General features: G+C 37.7%; 1 protein-coding gene across 1 annotated transcript in view; it reads left to right on the plus strand.

The window, feature by feature from the left end:
- LOC110107662 (G patch domain-containing protein TGH) overlaps positions 1-18,389 on the plus strand; it is a 61,946-nt gene that overhangs the window by 4,007 nt on the left and 39,550 nt on the right. The window contains exons 2-4 of the mRNA XM_020837978.2: positions 13,753-13,843; positions 13,934-14,028; positions 14,213-14,316. Of these exons, the coding sequence (XP_020693637.1) occupies positions 13,753-13,843; positions 13,934-14,028; positions 14,213-14,316 (290 nt within the window). The remainder of the gene's footprint in view (positions 1-13,752; positions 13,844-13,933; positions 14,029-14,212; positions 14,317-18,389) is intronic.

Below are 18,389 nucleotides of genomic sequence, written 5' to 3' on the forward strand. Positions count from 1 at the left end.
TATTAAAATAAAATCAATTTGGTTTTCTAATATTGACATACTTTCTTATGCCCATTAATCTCTCATAATCTCTCTTTATGATTGAAATTTGACTTTTCTGTATTTATCACAACCCTGAAGATATCTTTTAATCTTAACTAATTGTAATTAGCTACATCCTTATCTATTTAGGATTTACTTTATGAATTCTAATTTTCAATTTATTCTTGGTAGAGTTGATCATAAACCCATGTGCTAGCTAAAAGCCTTTACTAGATGGCTTTAATGGGTATAGACTTAAATGAGTTAACTCTAATGGTTTGAGGGTTAGCCCATGAATCCATTTACCATGTAAAAAGTTAATTGTAACTTTGACTATCTGTCATCAATTTACTCAAAATTAAAATAAAACAAATTGAGGTATGAATAATTCAAAATAAAATTTGAGCTCATTTCTGCATTTCACATATGAATCAACATATTCAAGTTGATTTTGACCAGACGGGTAACTAAACAAATTTCTATATTCGTATTTATTAGAAAAGTTTATCATATTATAAATTGGTATACATGGGTCTTAATGGATGACTTGTCAATGTCCAGCAGAAATCTAGTTAGCCTAAGTCTAAAATGGGTTTTGTAGGTCCTAAATAAATTGGCTTAAATAACCCATTCAAGACCTCACCAAATTGGCTCAAAAAGTTTAGTGAGTTATTAGGATGCTTGAATTGAACAAATTAGGCTCAAATAAGCATAGAAACGTTTAAATGAAACTAAGGTTGAATCTTATATATGATATTGTTGGGGCATGCCATTGATTGTTGTTGCCACAAATGTTCCCTTGTTTATCAATAATGACTCAAAAACTCTTAAAATTTCATGGAATTATTGTGGTCTTTCCACTTCGTCATGTGCTATTCATGCCAAGATGCTCTTCTTTTAATGAGGAACAATTCCATAAATTTCTTTTGGGGAATCTTTCCCACTCTGACTAATCTAATTGATGAGGCATCAATCCTTCTAAAAAATTTCCTCTTGCTTTGTTACAAGAAAGTTTGTTCCTCACATCCATTAGAATCAACATATGAATGCAAACAATATTGTACTCTTGCATATGATGTTTGCGGTAGTTATTGTAGGCCATTTAATGGAACTTGCCCAATTAGTTTTTTCACGAGTTTCAATATTTAGATGTTTTTATTAGCTCCATTCATTTTGGATAAGCATGAACCTAAAAATTAACTATCACCAAGTTGAAACTGCCCAAGGTTATAAATAGATATCCTAATGATCCTTTTAGGGGGATTACAAATAAGGGTTTTGGCGAGCGCTTTGGAAGATAAGAACTTGTGGCAATTTCTTTTCCATCTTAAGGCCGATTAATTACATCTTTAGTGCAAACACTAAATGATTTAGATTCTAAGAGAGCTCTTAAACATATGATAGGTTTTTGACCGTTTAGGCCATCATGTTAGATCTTTATTACAAATATTTGGTGATTGAGACTAGGGGTGTAAGTTTAACGATCTGAGTCAAACTCGACTTGTTAGTGAACTTGCGTGTTGAGCTTATCATGTCGCATGTTTGAGTTCATATTAAAGCTCATATATTGTATGGGCTCAAATTGAAGCTCGATGAGACTCAACTTGTAAACTGGCTCAAAATAGTCTTAAATTCTTTTTTCTCCACCGTTTAATTTAAACCTGGTATTGATCCTGCAAGTTGGAGCTCAAACCTTGGTTTCGTACTCCTTACTCAGGAACTCTTCTTCACCAAATGTTGTTGATCAGGTTGATGCCTTCTCCTCGGAACTCTTTTTCATGAAATGCAACTTGTTACGTTGATGCATTCTCTAGCGAACACTTGAACTTTATGCCTCCTTCACTAACCCTTATGCATCAATTGTCATTGGTCTCATCGATGGTTCCTCCAGTGAATTCCTATTGTAACTTTCCCTCAGTCCCATTGATGTCATCTCTAGCAAGCTCCTATTGATGTCATCTCTAGCAAGCTCCCATCTTGCATCAACTCATTGTCATCAATGCCTTTTGTGAATTCCTTTTGATGCCACATCATGTGATCTTGGCTCATGTTCTTGAGTCGAATTCAAGCCTATTGTTATTCTGACAAGCTGAGCTGGAGTATATTGTATGAGCTCATGTTCGAGTTCGAGCTTGAGTTCGAGCTTGCGGTTGGGTACGTGAGCCAAGCTTGTTTTCCCTAATGGAGACTCTAGAGAGAGCTCTAGAAGACAAGAATTTGATGGAGTTTTACAATTCAATTTTTCAAATCCTTGGATTAAAACAACAAGCTATTAGGCGTATGAGGAAGAGCTTGCGAATTTGACTGAAATTTAGTTCTGTTTCCCATACATCCCTTTATATATTTGGTCCCCAATTAGAAACACCAATTAAATTCTTTGTTCTACTCATTGTTGATTGACTTTACACTAGCAAATATTGATTAGTGTTCCTCTTTCACTAATTGACCTACAAAGCTTTATTGTTTAAATCCAGAGAGAGTTCTAAAACTTTTGGTATTTATACTATAATTCCAAGACATTTCCCCAATTTTTGGCTAAAGTCTTTGGTCTACCTATCATTCCCCTCCACTATTTTCTTTTACCTGACCAAGTTATGAATGAACAATAGTTAACTTGCCTAGCGTTAGCACCAAACTTTTCTTTCTTTGTTTATATATGCTGTACTAATCCCTTTATTGGCTAGAAAAAGATGAGACCATTAATATTCATCTTTTGAAAATTTGTTAATGCGACTAAGGATTCGTTTGAGACAGTTCTCTTACTACTTTCTAAAACTGCATTCTAGTACTAAAAATTTATAATTCAAGAAATTTTTTACTAGAAAATTGCTTTAGAAAATAATAAAAAAGCTGTCCTAAACGAAGCCTAAATCTCTTGCTTTTTCCTTAATGATTTTTCCATGTGTTATTCTAACACCTTTGACACAAAAAAGATGGTTCTTCCATATATGTGTTAGCAATTTTGAAATCAATATCATCACTCTAAAGCATATGTTTTCTATACCTATGATATGCTTTTCGTGATATTTGGGCTATTGCACTATTCAAAAATTGATTTGCTCATTGGGTACCATCAAATTTAGATTAATGTTATATTAATGGAAGAAAATAGGTAAATGCCTAATCGGCTTTTTGATTGGTTTGCTTTGCCAATTTGAGTAATCTAATGCAGTAATATTATCATGAAATTACGGATAAGGATTTCTTTTGGTGTATTTTGATAATATGTTGGTTTTTAACCTATGATACAACGACACTTCTCCGCAATGAGATATGCATTGTCTGATACGTATCGAACACGACATGTGTATTGGACATGCCTTCAATACGTATTGGACATGCCAAAGATGTTTCCAATTTAAAAAAATATTAAAAATAAATTGGACATGTGTGTCTTAATTATTTTATGAAATTTTTTAATATAGATTCTTATATTTCAAATTTTATTTATTAAAAAAAATTATTTTTTATTTTCTCTCAATGCCCCATTCCCCGAGTATATCATTTTCATTTCTATCTGCAGATCGCAACTAGGGTTTCACAACAACATTTGATGCCATCTCAACATCGACGTCTGATGCCATTACTATATTAATGTTTTAAAATAATCTGAAAATAAAAAATCGATGCTAACAATTTCTACCCTCGTAATCACGCCCTTGCTTCATCTCTACATCTCATATTTGACAAGCATCATCTCAGCATAAAAGAGCAACACTATCTCGACATCGATGCTCGACGCCTGACTTTTGATATCATTGTTGTCTACCCTCGCGACCCTTGAAACACGACATCGACGTCCAACTCTTATCATCTTAATATTAATCATTTTAAGTACAAATTCTAATTAAATTATTTATTATTTCTCAATTATTCTTAATTTTTTTTTACTCAATTTCTATTAAACTATTTTTAAGATATAAAAATTATAAAATAGTGTTAAATCTATGTCTATGTTCTATCTTTTAATAATTGATGTCCTGTAATGATGTCTGTGCATCATAGTTTATAACTCAACAAATATTGAGCATATTGATCACATATGCGAAGTTTTGCTTAATTAAATAGATAAAATGATGTTTGTCAATATATGAAATAAAAAAAAAAATTATATTCTTTACTTTATAGTGTCGTTTAGAGGTCTCAGGTTGGACCCATAAAAAATCAAGGCAATTGTTGATTGGTCGGTCTCCACTTATATCATTGATGTGAAGTATTTTTTTTTCTTTTAGTTGCGTTATATTTAATTTTCATTAGAAATTTCAAATACGACACTCTCCCTTTAGTTGATGTTTTTAAGACGAACAAATTTTTTCAACACTTTTCCAAAGTCTTCAACTATATAAAGGTGATGATGATTGCATCCCTATCTTCGAGACGTTTTTGTCTTTGGAAAGATTTTTTGATGTGTATCATATGGTGTCTATGGTGTTGATATTTTAAGTGTCATTTTTGCCAAGAAGCCCTCCTAGTTGCCTACTATTTTCTACTATAGTGAGAAGTTGAATGAACCTAAGTTCATACACTCTGCTCATATAGGAAATTTTATGCAACCACTCAAGCTTTAAAATATTTGGGACATAATGTGATAACAATTGAATTTATTCTTTTTTCTAGTCACTTGGCAATGAGATGCATAATTAGTTGGAAAGAAAAGTAGCAGATATATTTAATGGATTGAGTACCTTCAAGGCTTCACCATTGTCTTGAAATATTCACTTGTCATTTAGAATAAACCTACATACACACTTTTCAACGATTTTCTAATTTGCACATTAATTTTCTTGGTTTTAAAAGGTACAAGAAGCCTATTTGATGTCTTCTGACTTTCTCGTGATGTATCACAATAACAGAAATATGATATACATTTCTCCATGGTCTTTATTTTGTGAGATCAATTTCCTTATAAAGCTAACGGTCTTACATTTCTGGGAACTCTCTTTCCTATTATATTGTTTGGAAAATGCATACTGGTTACATTGGGCGACAGAAATCCATATATTTACTTGAATTTAGGTTTGATTGGCTCTCATTACAAAAATTGATAGAGTTAGGATGTTTAGTTAGTATCGTCTAGGTTAGATGGCCAATATAGTCAAATAATGTTCTAGCATGTATACCTCTCTTCCAATCTTTTCTAATCATTGGGTTGACTTATTTATGTATTTTGTACTGGGATTGCCTCAGACTGTTGAGGTCATGATATTATGCTTATTATGGTCCTTTTCAAATAAGTAGGAAGATTAGTTGTAATGCTTATATTTTTGATTTACCTAATGATATGTGTATAGATCCTATTTTTAATATTGAAGATTTAATACTTTATTAAGAAGCTTTCAAAACTCAAGAATTACTTTCTTATTCTCCTGCAAAAGGATTTTCTATCATAACGATTTCTTCTATTGGTCTCATTATTCCTATTTATCTACTTTGATGCTGAGCATAAAATCATAATCAATTAAAAAGACAAGCCTCCCTCAGAGCACCACCAAAGAGAGATGATGTTGAGTCTAATTTGGCTTAGGTTTTATTCATCACATTTTAGAGCATACTTAAGTTGGTTTGCTACACTCTTCTGAGTAAGGGCAGAAATATCGAACGGAATTTATTTATTGAACTTGAAATAACTTTTGCATGTCATTTCTGTGTTGGGTTGTGTCTCGATTGTGTAGGGGTATTTCCTGCTTTTTTGCTATAAATCTATTGACATTATTATCCACATTCGACTAAGCAATCATTGGCTTTTTAATTACCCAATACTTGAATCCAGACGACATGTTCATCCTAATTATAGTTTTATAAAATTTACCTTTAATTATTTGTTATATTCTCTTATCCAGTATTTTAAAACTTGTTTGTCTCATCTTAAAATTTTTGGTATAGTTACTAGTTTATTATAAATATAACAAAATATATATTCTTAGTTTGTTTTTTTTTGTAAGAAGTATAGAAACACAGAAAATATATTTTATAAGGTGGGCACAAAATTATTTTGAGAAGTGACATTGAAGGAGACAAACCCTTTATACAAGTGCCAATGGAATACACGCCTGATTTTTTTCTATGTGAATAATAGTGAGAGGTGTAGGGGTAGAACTTGTGATTCTGTGGTTAGGAGTTGAAATATGAATGACCCCGCAATGGCCTAGTTCATATATTTTTAGGTATTAATCAAAGAAAGTTATCTAATTAGAACTCAAATTATAACATACAAATTTTAGTGAAACTTATAAACAGGATCATAATAAAAATTTGACTACCATTTATGCATTTTAATGAAGTTTCATTATAAATATATGAGTTTGGGCAAAATGTTTTAGATTTACAATAACCTCAATCGAAATTCTCAATTTATTGATCAAATTATTGAAATCCGCTGAAATTGAAATATTAACAAATCTTAGATTACTTTTAAATGAAACCAAATTGAAACAATCATAACTTAAAATCTTGCTCTTATCAAATATGCTTTCTCCATTTTAACGTAAAAAAATTAATTCTATAAATTGTATCCTCATCTATAGTAATGCTCTCGAGAGTTATAGGAAAGAAAGGAGTTAATAATGCTTATATTTAAGTTATTAAGGATATGTATTTAGGACTTGTTACTTGTGTTCAAATGCAACATGGTTTAACCAAGTATTTTCCTATTTCTATTGGATTTGGTCAAGGATCAACTTTAAGCCCATATATTTTTGTTTTAGTCTTGGATGTTCTTAGTAGACATTTTACAGAGAATGTACCCTAATGTATGCTTTTTGTTGATGATATTTTTCTTGTTGATAAGACTAGAGAGGGAGTTGAAGGAAAATTTGAATTATGAAGGTCCTTAGAGCCTAAAGGTTCTCGTTTGAGTTGATCTAAAACCGATTACATGGAGTGTATTTTTAGTAGTAATAGATCTATTGGAGGGATTGTAACTTTGGGCAATCAAGTCATTAATAAGAGTATGCATTTTATATATCTTGAGTCTATTATTCAAAGCATCGATTAAAAAGGCGTTCGAGGCGGAAGCCTCGAGGCGCTCCTCAAATCGAGGCGGAGGTCGGGCGAACTGAGGCTTAAGCCTCGAACGTTCGGGCGAGGCTTACGCCTTTTTCCATGGAGGCGTACGCCTCACCGCGTGAGGCGTCGAGGCGCATCGAGGCAGCTCCTCGAAAGTGAGAAAGTTACCTTCACAGTCAGCGAGCTCCCGTTGTTTCCCCCGATCAAAATGTTGTAGCTTACGATCCGACAGGAAAGGGAAAGTCGTCGAAGGAGCAAAGTCGAACAGCCACGAAGGAGCCAAAGAAGCGACGTGTCCAATCTCTACACCTCCTGTGAAGCAACGAAGCCGAACAGCAAGGACGAAAAGAGAAGATGAAAGGCAAACCGTAGACGCAGCTAAGTTATTATTGATTAACTTAGTTAATATAATTTAAAATATTAATAATTAAACAAATTAATTAAATAATTAATAATATAATTAGTGCATGAATTAATTATCTATTTTAACCTCTCTGATGAAAGCTGAAGCCAGTGTCACTGCTGTGTAGGGGTGTCGGAGGGGAATGAAATGTGCATACTTGCTCATTCTATCCACCACCACTAGAACACCGTGAAACCTTATGAACAGGGCAACCCATCTATGAAGTCTATGGATATCTCCTCCCATACTTGTTTCGGTAGAGCCAACGACTATAGTAGTCCTCCTAGTGATATAGCCAGGTATTTGTTCCTTTGATAGAATCCACATCTGACTACCATCTCCTCTACATCTTTATGTATCCCCTTCCAGTACAGCTCCGTAGCTAGCCTTCATATGTCTTTTGCACGCCTGAATGGCCCCCAACAGCGCTTCTATGAAACTCCTGGAGTAAGTTTGGGATGTGGATCGAGGTCCAGGGCATCACAAACCTCCCTTGATATAGTAGTCTGTCACCCTCTAATGAGTACCCTGGGTGGCTACCCTCTTCCTTTAGTAAATCTGCCCCGATCTTCCCCAAACTCTCATCCCTAGCACTTTATTCTCTGATGACCTCTGAATTAAGCATTAAAGAAACAAATAGTGCCACTGTCTGCAGCTCTCCCATACATCTGGACAAAGCATCTACCGCCTGTTTCTCAACTTCTGGCCTATACTGAATCTCAAAATCGTACCCCAACAACTTTGACAGCCACCTCTGATGCTCCTCTATCACCATCCGCTATTCCAGCAGTTATTTCAAGCTCCGCTGATCTGTCCTGACAATGAAATGCCTCTCATGTAGGTAGGGCCTCCACTTATGGATGGCCAAAATGATGGCCATTAACTCTCTTTCATATATTGACTTCAGTCTGGCTCTAGCAGTCAACACCTGACTGAAATAGGCAATGGGCCTATGACTTTGCATGAGCATTATACCCAGCTCGTATCCGGGCGCATCTGTCTCCACTATGAAGATCTGAGTGAAATCTGGCAAAGCTAGGACCGATACTGTAGTTATATCCTTCTTCAAGCTCTTAAATGCTGATGTGGGCACCTCCCCCCATAGAAGACTGTCATTCTTCAACTGCTCAGTGAGTGACCATGCTATAGTGCTGTATCCTTTATAAACCTTATGTAGTAACCTGTTAGTCCTAGAAATCTCCTCAGCTCCTTCAAATTTTTAGGCACTGGCCACTTTAGCATTACCTAAAATTTAGACTGATCTGCTGCCACCCCTTCTTTTGATAAACATCACCAAAGTACTCTACATTGACTTGTGCGAAACAACACTTCTTCAAGTTGGCCCTCAGCTGGTGCTCCTGCAACACCTCTAACACCTTTTTTAAATGCTCCCAGTGCTCCTCTTCTATCCTGCTGTAGACTAGGATGTTATCAAAGAATACCAATACAAATCGTCTGAGATAAGGTTTGAAAACCTTATTCATAAGTGCCTGAAATGTGGCTGGAGCATTGGTGAGGCCAAAGGGCATTACCAGGAACTCATAGTGTCCCTCATGAGTTCTAAAGGTCATCTTGGGTACATTCTCATTCTTCATTCGGATCTGATGGTATCCTGATTTCAAGTCTATATTGCTGAAGATCATTGCTCCACTCAATTCATCTAACAACTCATCAATAACTGGTGTAGGAAATTTGTCAGGTACAGTTTTCTTGTTGAGCGCTCTGTAGTCCACACAAAATCATCAGCTGTCATCTTTCTTCTTCATCAATAAAACCGAACAAGAGAAGGGATTGCCGCTGGGTTTGATGATTCTTGCCTCCAACATCTCTCTAATCAATTTTTCAATTTCATCTTTCTGACACTAAGGGTAGAGATAAGGCCGTACGCTAATGGGTGACACACCCTTCCTCAAAATGATGCCGTGCTTTTGCTCCCTCTGCGGCGACAATCACTGAGGTGATTGAAACACCAATTGGAATTGCTGAATCAGCGGCGGTATGGAGAGGGGGTATGTCCCCTCCCTCTTCCCATCTCGCTCCCTTCAAACTTTGCAACTCCAAATATCCTCCATCTGCCAACTATATACCCTCACCATATTTTTAATAGAAACCATGAATTTGGATAACTTTGCATCTCCCCTATCACCACCTTCCTTCCATCTACCATCAATTCCATCATGAGTGCTCCCCAATTCACTTTGGTGTCTCCAAAGTCTGCAGCTATTTAATCCCCAGGATGACATCTGTACTCCCAAGCTCCTGTGGAAGAAAATCTTCCCTCACCTGAATCCCTTGGATAGTTAGTAGCACTCTGCAAATCCCCTGGCCTTTCTCCACCTTCCCCGTACCCATTATCACTCCGTAACAACCAGTATCCACCAGTCTCACTCCCATTTGGTCGACGACCCGAGTGGAAATGAAATTGTGAGTAGCCTCACTATCAATCAGCACCACCACCTCCCTGTCCTCTATCTCCCCCTTCACCTTCATGGTATGATTCATAGTGAATCCTACCACTAAGTTCAGGGAAACCTCGGCCAGATCCAAATCCAGCTTCTCCTCCATCTCGTCCTCTATCTCCTCCTCACCTCCCTCAGTTTCCTCGTCATCACAGACGGTGAAAACTTGAAGAGTTTGGTCATTGCATCGATACACTGGCGTATACTTTTCATCGCACCTGAAATACAACCCCTTAGCACTTTTCTCCTGCATCTCTTTTTCTGTCAGTTTCTTGAAATTTACCCCACTCCCTCCTCCTACTCTCTTCTTCTTGGTGGCCTCTCGACTCCCTCCTATTGGAGGACCTTTAGGTGCTAGATGCATGGTCGTCATCCTGTAAGCATGGATTAAAAGGCGTTCAAGGAGGATGCCTCAAGGTTTGAGGCGCATTGAGGCATCATTGCTGCCTCAAAAGGGAGAACGTTACCTTCACAGCCAGCGAGCTAGCGAGCTCTCGTTGTTTCTTCAGATCAAAATGTCGTAACTTACGTTCCGACAGGATGGAAAATTCGTCGAAGGAGCGAAGTTGAACAGCCATAAAGGAGCCAAAGAAGCGACGTGTGCAATCTCTACACTTCCTGCGAAGCAACAAAGTCAAACAATAAGGACGAAAAGAGAAAAGGCAAACCCTAGAGTTATTATTGATTAACTTAATTAATATAATTTAAAATATTAATAATTAAGCAAATTAATTAAATACTTAATACTATAATTAGTGCATAAATTAATTATCTAATTTAACTTAATTGACTAATTAGTAATATAATTATTAATTAAATATTAATATAATTAGCCTAATTAATATATATTATTAAATATATAATTAATAGTATTAATAATAATTACCAAGTAACTTGTACTTAACATGATTTATCATTTGACATACCAAACAATTTTTAGGATTGAATCTTTTTAGGATTTATCAAATCCGGTTTTACAGGATTTACTAAATCCCACTAAAGTTTATCAAATCATGCTGTGTTATTCATGGGAATTTATTCTAGTAAATTACATATTATGAAAAGATTTTTCTTTTCAGATATAAACATCAACGATATTCTTTCAGTCAAACAAATATTAAGTATAATTTTATACATAAGCCCTCATAAAAATAATTTCTTGCTTCTCTCTCTTAGAACAAATCATATTTTGTCATTTATTATTATTATTTATAATTTTACATAAGCTTATTTTACCGTTTTGAGGCTTACGCCTTGATCTGCCTCGAGGCTTACGCCTTGATCTGCCTTGAGGCTTACGCCTCGCCTTGCTTAGACAAAACGCCTTGATTCCCGATTTTGCATTTTAAAATATTGCCTGTAAGTGCCCCTTGTGCTGCTACTCCTGGCTCCCCTCTCCAGATTTCTCTGATTTTCAACCAGCTGGGCCAACTTCATGGCTTCCCCTAAGTCATGAGACATCAGAACCTTCTCTGCTGCTCGGATCTCCGCCTTCAACCCCTTCATGAAATTCCCCTCCAATACCGTATCTGATAATCGCTACACCCTGCTGTCTAGGTGCTCAAATTGCTCCCGATAGTCTGCTACTTATCCTTCCTGCGTCAGAGCAAAGAACTACTCATAGAAATCTCCTTCCCAGTCATTTTGGAAACGTTCTATTATGCAGTCCTTGAATTCCCTCCAGTTCCTGAAAGGTCGCTTTTGGTTTCTCCACTGTTACCAAGATAGAGCCTTTCCTTCCAAGCCCAAGCCTGCCACTGTCAGCTTCTCCTCCTCCGTTAGCCCATTGACGGCGAAGTATCGTTCCACCTTATAAATTCACCCATACGCATCTTCTCCTTTAAATATGGACATCTTCAACTTCCTAACCTTCTGATCGCCACCATTCCCCCTTATTCTTTCATAGCTTTCCCTCTCGCAAGCGCTAGGCCCTCCCCACGTCTCTCGGTCTTCCCTTGCCCTGCCATAGCCCAAACCCCTTTCGAATTCCCCTCTTCTTTCTTCAAAATCAACACCTTGGTTGCCATAGTATCCCTCCTGACATTCTCCATATCCACTTCCCCTTTCTTCCCTCTGGACATGCTTTAGATGGGGTCTTCTTCTTTATCCTTCCATGATTTCTACCTCATATTTCTCCCTACAAATTTCAGAATTCGTGCTTTTTCCTTCCACCCCTTTCGTCATGGAAGCCACTGTTTGGTTTTGGATTTCCAACATTTTTTTCACCATGTCCTAGAGATCGGCTACTTGTCCTTCCATGGAGGAAATTCTTTCCTCCACCGTTGTTTTGATTTGATTCATCTCCCCTTCAAACCTTTTTTCCAAAGCATCCACCTTCTTGTTCGCCATCACAATCCGGAGTTTGTAGATTCACAAAATATGAGTTTGGGACTCCAAAAACAGCAACTTCCCTTTTTCCGGGACCAAAAATCACTGCTAGAAATTGCCAAGAACAGCCATCTACCTTCCCAAGACTTTCTTTGATACCAATTTGATAGGAAATACTTGAGTTCGCAAGTAATCCAAGAGGAAATAGTTGAGTTCACCAGCAACTCTAACAATAATCGGTCCAAAACAGCGAGAAAAACAAGTTAATTGGACAAAGCAAACTAGAAACGATAGATTCGATAGTGGAAACAAAGCAAAGGAAAACTCAAAGCAAGATACAATCGATCCTCAATTCGAGAGGAGGATTGTCTCTCCCAAATCTCTAGACAAGAGAGTCTAGAGACCAAGTCACCCAGAAACCCTAATTCCAATCAATCAAAACGTAATCCCTCCTAATCCTCTCATGCTCTTTAATACAAAAGCTTTCATAATCTAATTTTCCTCCCAAGCCCTAGCCGCCCCCTCATTTTCAATTTGAATCCAAGTAGACAAGTGGGGCCCACCCTTTTGGGCGGACAAGATCAAGGGAGGCGGACTTGTTTCCGCTTCTTGTAGAAAAGCTGAGCCGGTCCTTGAGCTGGCTGGGCTGGTTCAGGGTGAATCGACCTATCAAACTCTGATGCATATATTTTTTTTAATGCTTAGCGAATTAAGTCTAGTGACTTGATCATATGCATTCTTAAGTTCAATAAAAGTCATATGAATGTACTTTCTTTGCTCTTTATACGCTACCACTAATTGTTTTAATTAAAAATCACTTTCATAGTGCAACTTTTTTGCCTAAAACCAACTTGTTGCTTTGAAGTTAGTCTATAATTTATTAGTCTCTTCCATAGTTTCATGATATAACTTATAAGTTTGGGTCCTCTATAATTAATGCAATCTTAAAAATATCTTTTGTTTTTAAATATGGCCATTAAAATTCTTTTTCTCTGATCATTTGACATATCTTAGTTTTCAGAATATTTTTAACCAAATCATTGTGATATCCTTTATAACTCTCCAAATCTCAACAATATCTCATATGAGTCTAAGGTTTTACTTCTATATGTCATTAGTGGAGCTTACTGTATTTTGGCTTTTTGACTAATCTATAACATATCTCATTATTTTATTTATTATTACCTTCCAAAACAATTTCATCCTATAATTATAACAATATATATCGTGTTATTTGGTTCAGCAACCTTACCAGTATCTTTAACCGTCATTGTAGTATTATTTTCTATTCATGCATTATCCTGTAAAAACTAAATGCTAATATGTATCTTTTTAGTAATTTTCTTGTTACATGTCTATGTTTTTTAAGCAGGTTATAAATTAATTTAGCTATTTTCATATTGATATGAAACTTTTATCTAGAATGTATCTAATATTTATTAAATTTTTTGTCGGTTAAGTTTTGACTTCTTTCTCAAAATCATTCTGATTCTTTAGCGTCATTGTTTCTCACGTTCTAAATTATATGAGATACAGGTGACAGATGAAGAAGGCCGAAGACGTTTTCATGGAGCATTTAAGGGTGGCTTTTCTGCTGGCTATTATAATACCGTTGGTTCAAAAGAGGGTAAGTTTAATTAACATTTAGAAATTTCATGGATAGATTAAACATTTGTTTGTGGTTTTTATGGTCTCACTTCGTTTTCTTATCTTGCAGGGTGGAGTCCACAGACATTTACATCTTCAAGGAAAAATAGAGCTGAAGTGAATAAACAAAGCATCTATAACTTTCTTGATGATGAAGACATCAAGGTAGTTGTTATTATATCATGCATGCAGAAGTGCAGCCAAAATTATTTCAGCTTTCCTGTCTTACACATATCTCTGTTCATCTTGTAGATGTTATTTATTACCTGCTTGTTATGCATATTTCTGTTTATGTTTTCTGCTGTAAATGAATTTTGGTTCTGAGTTCCCTTCTTTGCCTGTACCGTAGGATATGGGAGGGCAAGCATTGGAGACGTCTCTCAAGTTTGATACCTTTGGATTCACAGCAACCGAACTTGCTCATAAGCAGGCAGAGAGGGAACAGAAGAACAGGTTTCATTTATTGTTCACAGTATGATAATAGGATTGGGTTTTGCGTCCTAAAAAATACCGCTTTTTTATGTTTTCTCGGTATCTTCTATTTATTTATGTATAGTTGTGGTTTCTGATTGGAATGAAATGGAAGTTGTATACATGTTTGTTGCTTTGCTTTGATAATGGAATTTTGTTCAAAATTAGATGTATACTTAATCTTGGCAATTTGATTTGGTATTGCAATCTTTTTGATGAATTATGGTTCCGAATTTGTTTGAATAGTATGCTTGATCTCTCAGTACTTGTTGAGGCGAAACATGCTAACACGATGCTGAGGCCAATAATTTCTTATGAGATCCAAGACACTTCTTTTTTATACGTAACGTGTCAATTTATTTAAAGGACAGAATTAATATAATGCTGAATCTATGAAATAATTTAAATAGCATCGTATGCAACATATTCTATATGATAGGAAATGCTTGTAGGAAACAAGAGTCACCCTTGCTGAAATTTAATTTCAGCATTTTGCAAAACAGAAATTGAGAAGAACTTGGAAGAAAAACCAGAATTGAACTTTTTAATTGATAATAATCGAAGAAATGCAACTAGATACAATGAATTTTCTATTGGAGAGGAAGATCCGGCTCTCTTGACACTAGATGCCGCTAGAGCTCACTCAAGAACAAAAGAACTCTAATTTCAGCAAAAATCAGAGATGAAAACCTAACCCTAGCTTTCAAACATATTTAAGCATACAATTAATTGAGTAAACTACCCAAACAACCATTCTAATTTGATAATCCCTTTTTACATTCCCATTAATTCTCCCTCAATTGATTGCTGGACTCCACCCCCAAAGGGAGCGACTTTACTGTAGGTGGAATAGGTTGGAGCGGTCTATCAATACTCCCCACCCCTCCAAAGAGCCACCTTGTCCTCAAGGTGGAAAGAAGGAAACTAATGCTTCACTCTCTCATATGATTCTTTGGTGGCATCATAGTCAGATAGATTCTTCCACTTTATCCGCACTTCCTTGAATCAACCCTCTCGTTGTCGTACCCCTTTCAGCTCCAGTGGTTCCAGCATTACCTCCATATTCGTTGTCAATGTCCCTGGTAATTCTGAACTAGCTACATGATCCCCAATAGCTTTTCTCAACTGTGATATGTGGAACACCGTGTGTATAATGGTGATTGTGGGTAACTTCATGATAGGAAATACTTGATTTCAAGTATTTCCTATTCACTTTTACCACAACTCTCAAGACAAACAACTGTCCACAGCAGGAAAACAACCCAAAACTGAAGAAAAAATAGGGAAAAACTGCAGGAAACTTGGAGAAAAGACTTGTATTTTACTAGTAGATGCAAGGAAAATAGCAAAGATACAAGGATCCTCTATTCGTGAGGAGGATCGCACACTCCCAATCTCTAGAATTCGATCTAGAGCCCTAAACACTAAAGAAGAACCAGAAAACTCTTATAAAAATATCCCCCTCCCTAATCTCTCCTTTTCTCCCTACTTAATGCATACCATTCAAAAATAACATAAAAGGACCTAATTGCCCTTGCTCCCACACCTTTTGGCTCTAAGATACCAATTCAAAGACAAGTGGACCCCACTTAAAATTCTCCTCAATCTTCCGCCGGCTTCCCCTCTGTTTCCGCCCGTTCCCGTTGCCTGTAGACGAACTGAGCCGGCCCAATGGATTGGGCGGCTGGACCGGTCCAAAGAGGACCGGTCTAACTTTACCGCCCTCCCAAAGAACCACATTGTCCTCAAGGTGGAAGTCAGGAAACTGTCGCTTCATCCGGCTCGTATGGCTCCCACGTGGCCTCGTAGTCAGAGAGGTTCTTCCATTTGATCAGGACTTCTGTGGCTCCATCTGTTTTCTGACGAACATCCATGAGCTCCAAAGGTTCTAGTATCATCTCCATCTCTTCAGTTAATGTCCCTGGTAACTTCGTACTGGTAGCATAATCCCCAATGGCTCTCCTCAGCTGGGATACATGAAAAACGGGATGGATCGTCGCCGTAGTTGGTAGCTGCAAACGATATGCCACGGCTCCAATTTTCGCCAACACTTCACAAGGCCCAAAGTATCGTGGAGCAAGCTTCTCATTTCTCCAGTTGGCGACCCGTTTTCTGTCGATATGGGCGGAGTTTCAAAAATACCTCTCGCCCACCTCAAACTGAATATCCTTCCGATGCCCTTCAGCTTGTTTCTTCATAATCTGTTGAGCCCTCAACAGATGTCTTTATAACTCTTCCAGTGTCTTATCCCTCTCCTCCAAGTACTCCTCTACTGAAGACATGGGTGTGCTGCTACTCCCAAATGCATTAAGTGGGGCGGATCCCTTCCGTACAACACCTTAAATGGGGTCATCTGAGAGGCTGAATGAAAAGAGGTGTTGTACCAGTACTCGGCCCATGATAGCCATTTAGCCCATAGCTTGGGTATTTCTGATGCGAAGCATCTCAGATAAGTTTTCAAGATCCTATTGACTACTTCTGTTTGGCCATCCGTCTGTGGGTGGTAAGTCGTACTCCTCTTCAGCACCGTCCCCTGCAGTCTGAACAATTCTTTCCAGAAATGGCTGAGGAACACTTTATCTCTGTCTGATACTATCGCCTCTGGCACTCTGTGTAGTCTGACTATCTCCCTGATGAAGACTGACGCTTCTGTCACCGCAGTGTATGGATGACGTAGAGGAATAAAGTGAGCATATTTTCTCAATCTATCCACTACCACCAAAATCACAGTGAACCCCTCAGAGCGGGGTAGCCCATCAATGAAGTCCATAGACATCTCCTCCCAGACTCGCCCTGGTAATGCCAATGACTGCAGTAACCCCCGTAGTGACATAGCTAGATACTTATTTCTTTGGCAAATCTCTCACCTGGATACCATCTCTTCCACATCTCTGTGCATACCTTTCCAATACAGCTCTGCCGCTAGTCTCCTATAGGTCTTTAGCACTCCTGAATGACCTCCCACTGCAGTTCCATGGAACTCCTGGAGCAATTTTGGGATGTGTACTGACGTTCTGGGCAACACAAACCTCCCCTGATACAACAATCTCTCCCCCTACAACGAGTACCCTGGATGGCCTCCCTCTTCCTTCACTAAGTCAGCTCTGATCTTGTTTAATTCCTCGTCTTTAGCACTCTCCTCTTTTATGGCTTCCCAATCTAGCATCATTGGGACTGACACAACCACTATATGTAGCTCCCCCATGCACCTGGGCAAGGCATCTGCTGTCTTATTTTCTACCCCTGGCCTGTACTGAATCTCAAAATCATACCCGAGCAGTTTGGATAGCCACCTCTGATGCTCCTCTGTCACCATGCGCTGCTCCAGCAAATATTTCAGGCTCAGTTGGTCGGTTCTGACGATGAAATGTCTTCCGAGTAAGTAGGGACTCCACTTTTGGATGGACAAAACAATTGCCATCAACTCCCTCTCATTGACAGATTTTAGCCGAGCTCTGGCAGTCAACACCTGGCTGAAATATGCAATGGGCTTGTGACTCTGCATCAACACCGCTCCTAGCCCGTATCCCGATGCATCTGTCTCTACTAAGACTAAGTAAAATCCGATAAAGCTAAGACTGGAACTGTGGTCATAGCTTTCTTCAACTGCTCAAATGCTGTCGTAGCTGCCTCCCCCCATAAGAATCCATCTTTCTTCAACTGCTCAGTGAGTGGCCAAGCTATAGTGCTGTATCCCTTCACAAATCTTCTGTAGTACCCTGTAAGCCCTAGGAATCTCTTCATCTCATCTGCTGCTACGCCTTCCTTGGATATCACATGACCCAAGTACTCCACACTGGTTTGTGCAAAGCAGCACTTCTTCAAGTTAGCCCTCAGCTAGTGCTCCTGGAGAACCTCTAACACCTTCTTCAAATGCCCTCAGTGCTCTTCCTCTGTTCTACTATACACTAAGATGTCATCGAAGAATATCAAAACAAATCGCTTGAGATACTATTTGAAGATCTTATTCATGAGTGCCTGGAACGTGGCTGGGGCATTGGTGAGGCCAAAGGGCATCACTAGAAACTCATAGTGGCCCTCATGAGTTCTAAAAG

The sequence above is a fragment of the Dendrobium catenatum genome, unplaced genomic scaffold (assembly GCF_001605985.2).
Source record: "Dendrobium catenatum unplaced genomic scaffold, ASM160598v2 fragScaff_scaffold_716, whole genome shotgun sequence".
Lineage (NCBI taxonomy): Eukaryota > Viridiplantae > Streptophyta > Magnoliopsida > Asparagales > Orchidaceae > Dendrobium > Dendrobium catenatum.